This window comes from Buceros rhinoceros, unplaced genomic scaffold (assembly GCF_000710305.1).
Source record: "Buceros rhinoceros silvestris isolate BGI_N320 unplaced genomic scaffold, ASM71030v1 scaffold11947, whole genome shotgun sequence".
Lineage (NCBI taxonomy): Eukaryota > Metazoa > Chordata > Aves > Bucerotiformes > Bucerotidae > Buceros > Buceros rhinoceros.
In genome coordinates this window covers 26,356-26,566 of record NW_010420479.1, presented here as the reverse complement: position 1 = coordinate 26,566, position 211 = coordinate 26,356, and the positions used below count along the sequence as shown (strand labels likewise).

Genomic DNA, 211 nt, shown 5'->3' with positions numbered 1-211 from the left:
CAGCCTGGAGATGCCTGTCGCAACAATGACACCTGTCGTGGTAACAGGGGAGGCCAAACCTGTCGCCCTGCCACCACCATCGCCACCCGTGGTGGTTACAACTGCTGCGCCGCCCCCTGTTCAGCCTGACACCCGCGCTGTCACGCCCCTGCTGGCTCCGGTGACCATGGCACCATACTACGCTGCAGCCACCCCAAGACCACGGCCCCCC

The 211-nt window shown here is 65.9% G+C and overlaps 1 protein-coding gene across 1 annotated transcript in view; it reads left to right on the top strand.

Annotated features, from left to right (window-relative positions):
* Positions 1-211, top strand: part of LOC104496234 (gap junction alpha-3 protein-like) — a 1,667-nt gene that overhangs the window by 891 nt on the left and 565 nt on the right. Inside the window, exon 2 of the mRNA XM_010139317.1 lies at positions 53-205. Within this exon, the coding sequence (XP_010137619.1) occupies positions 53-205 (153 nt within the window). The remainder of the gene's footprint in view (positions 1-52; positions 206-211) is intronic.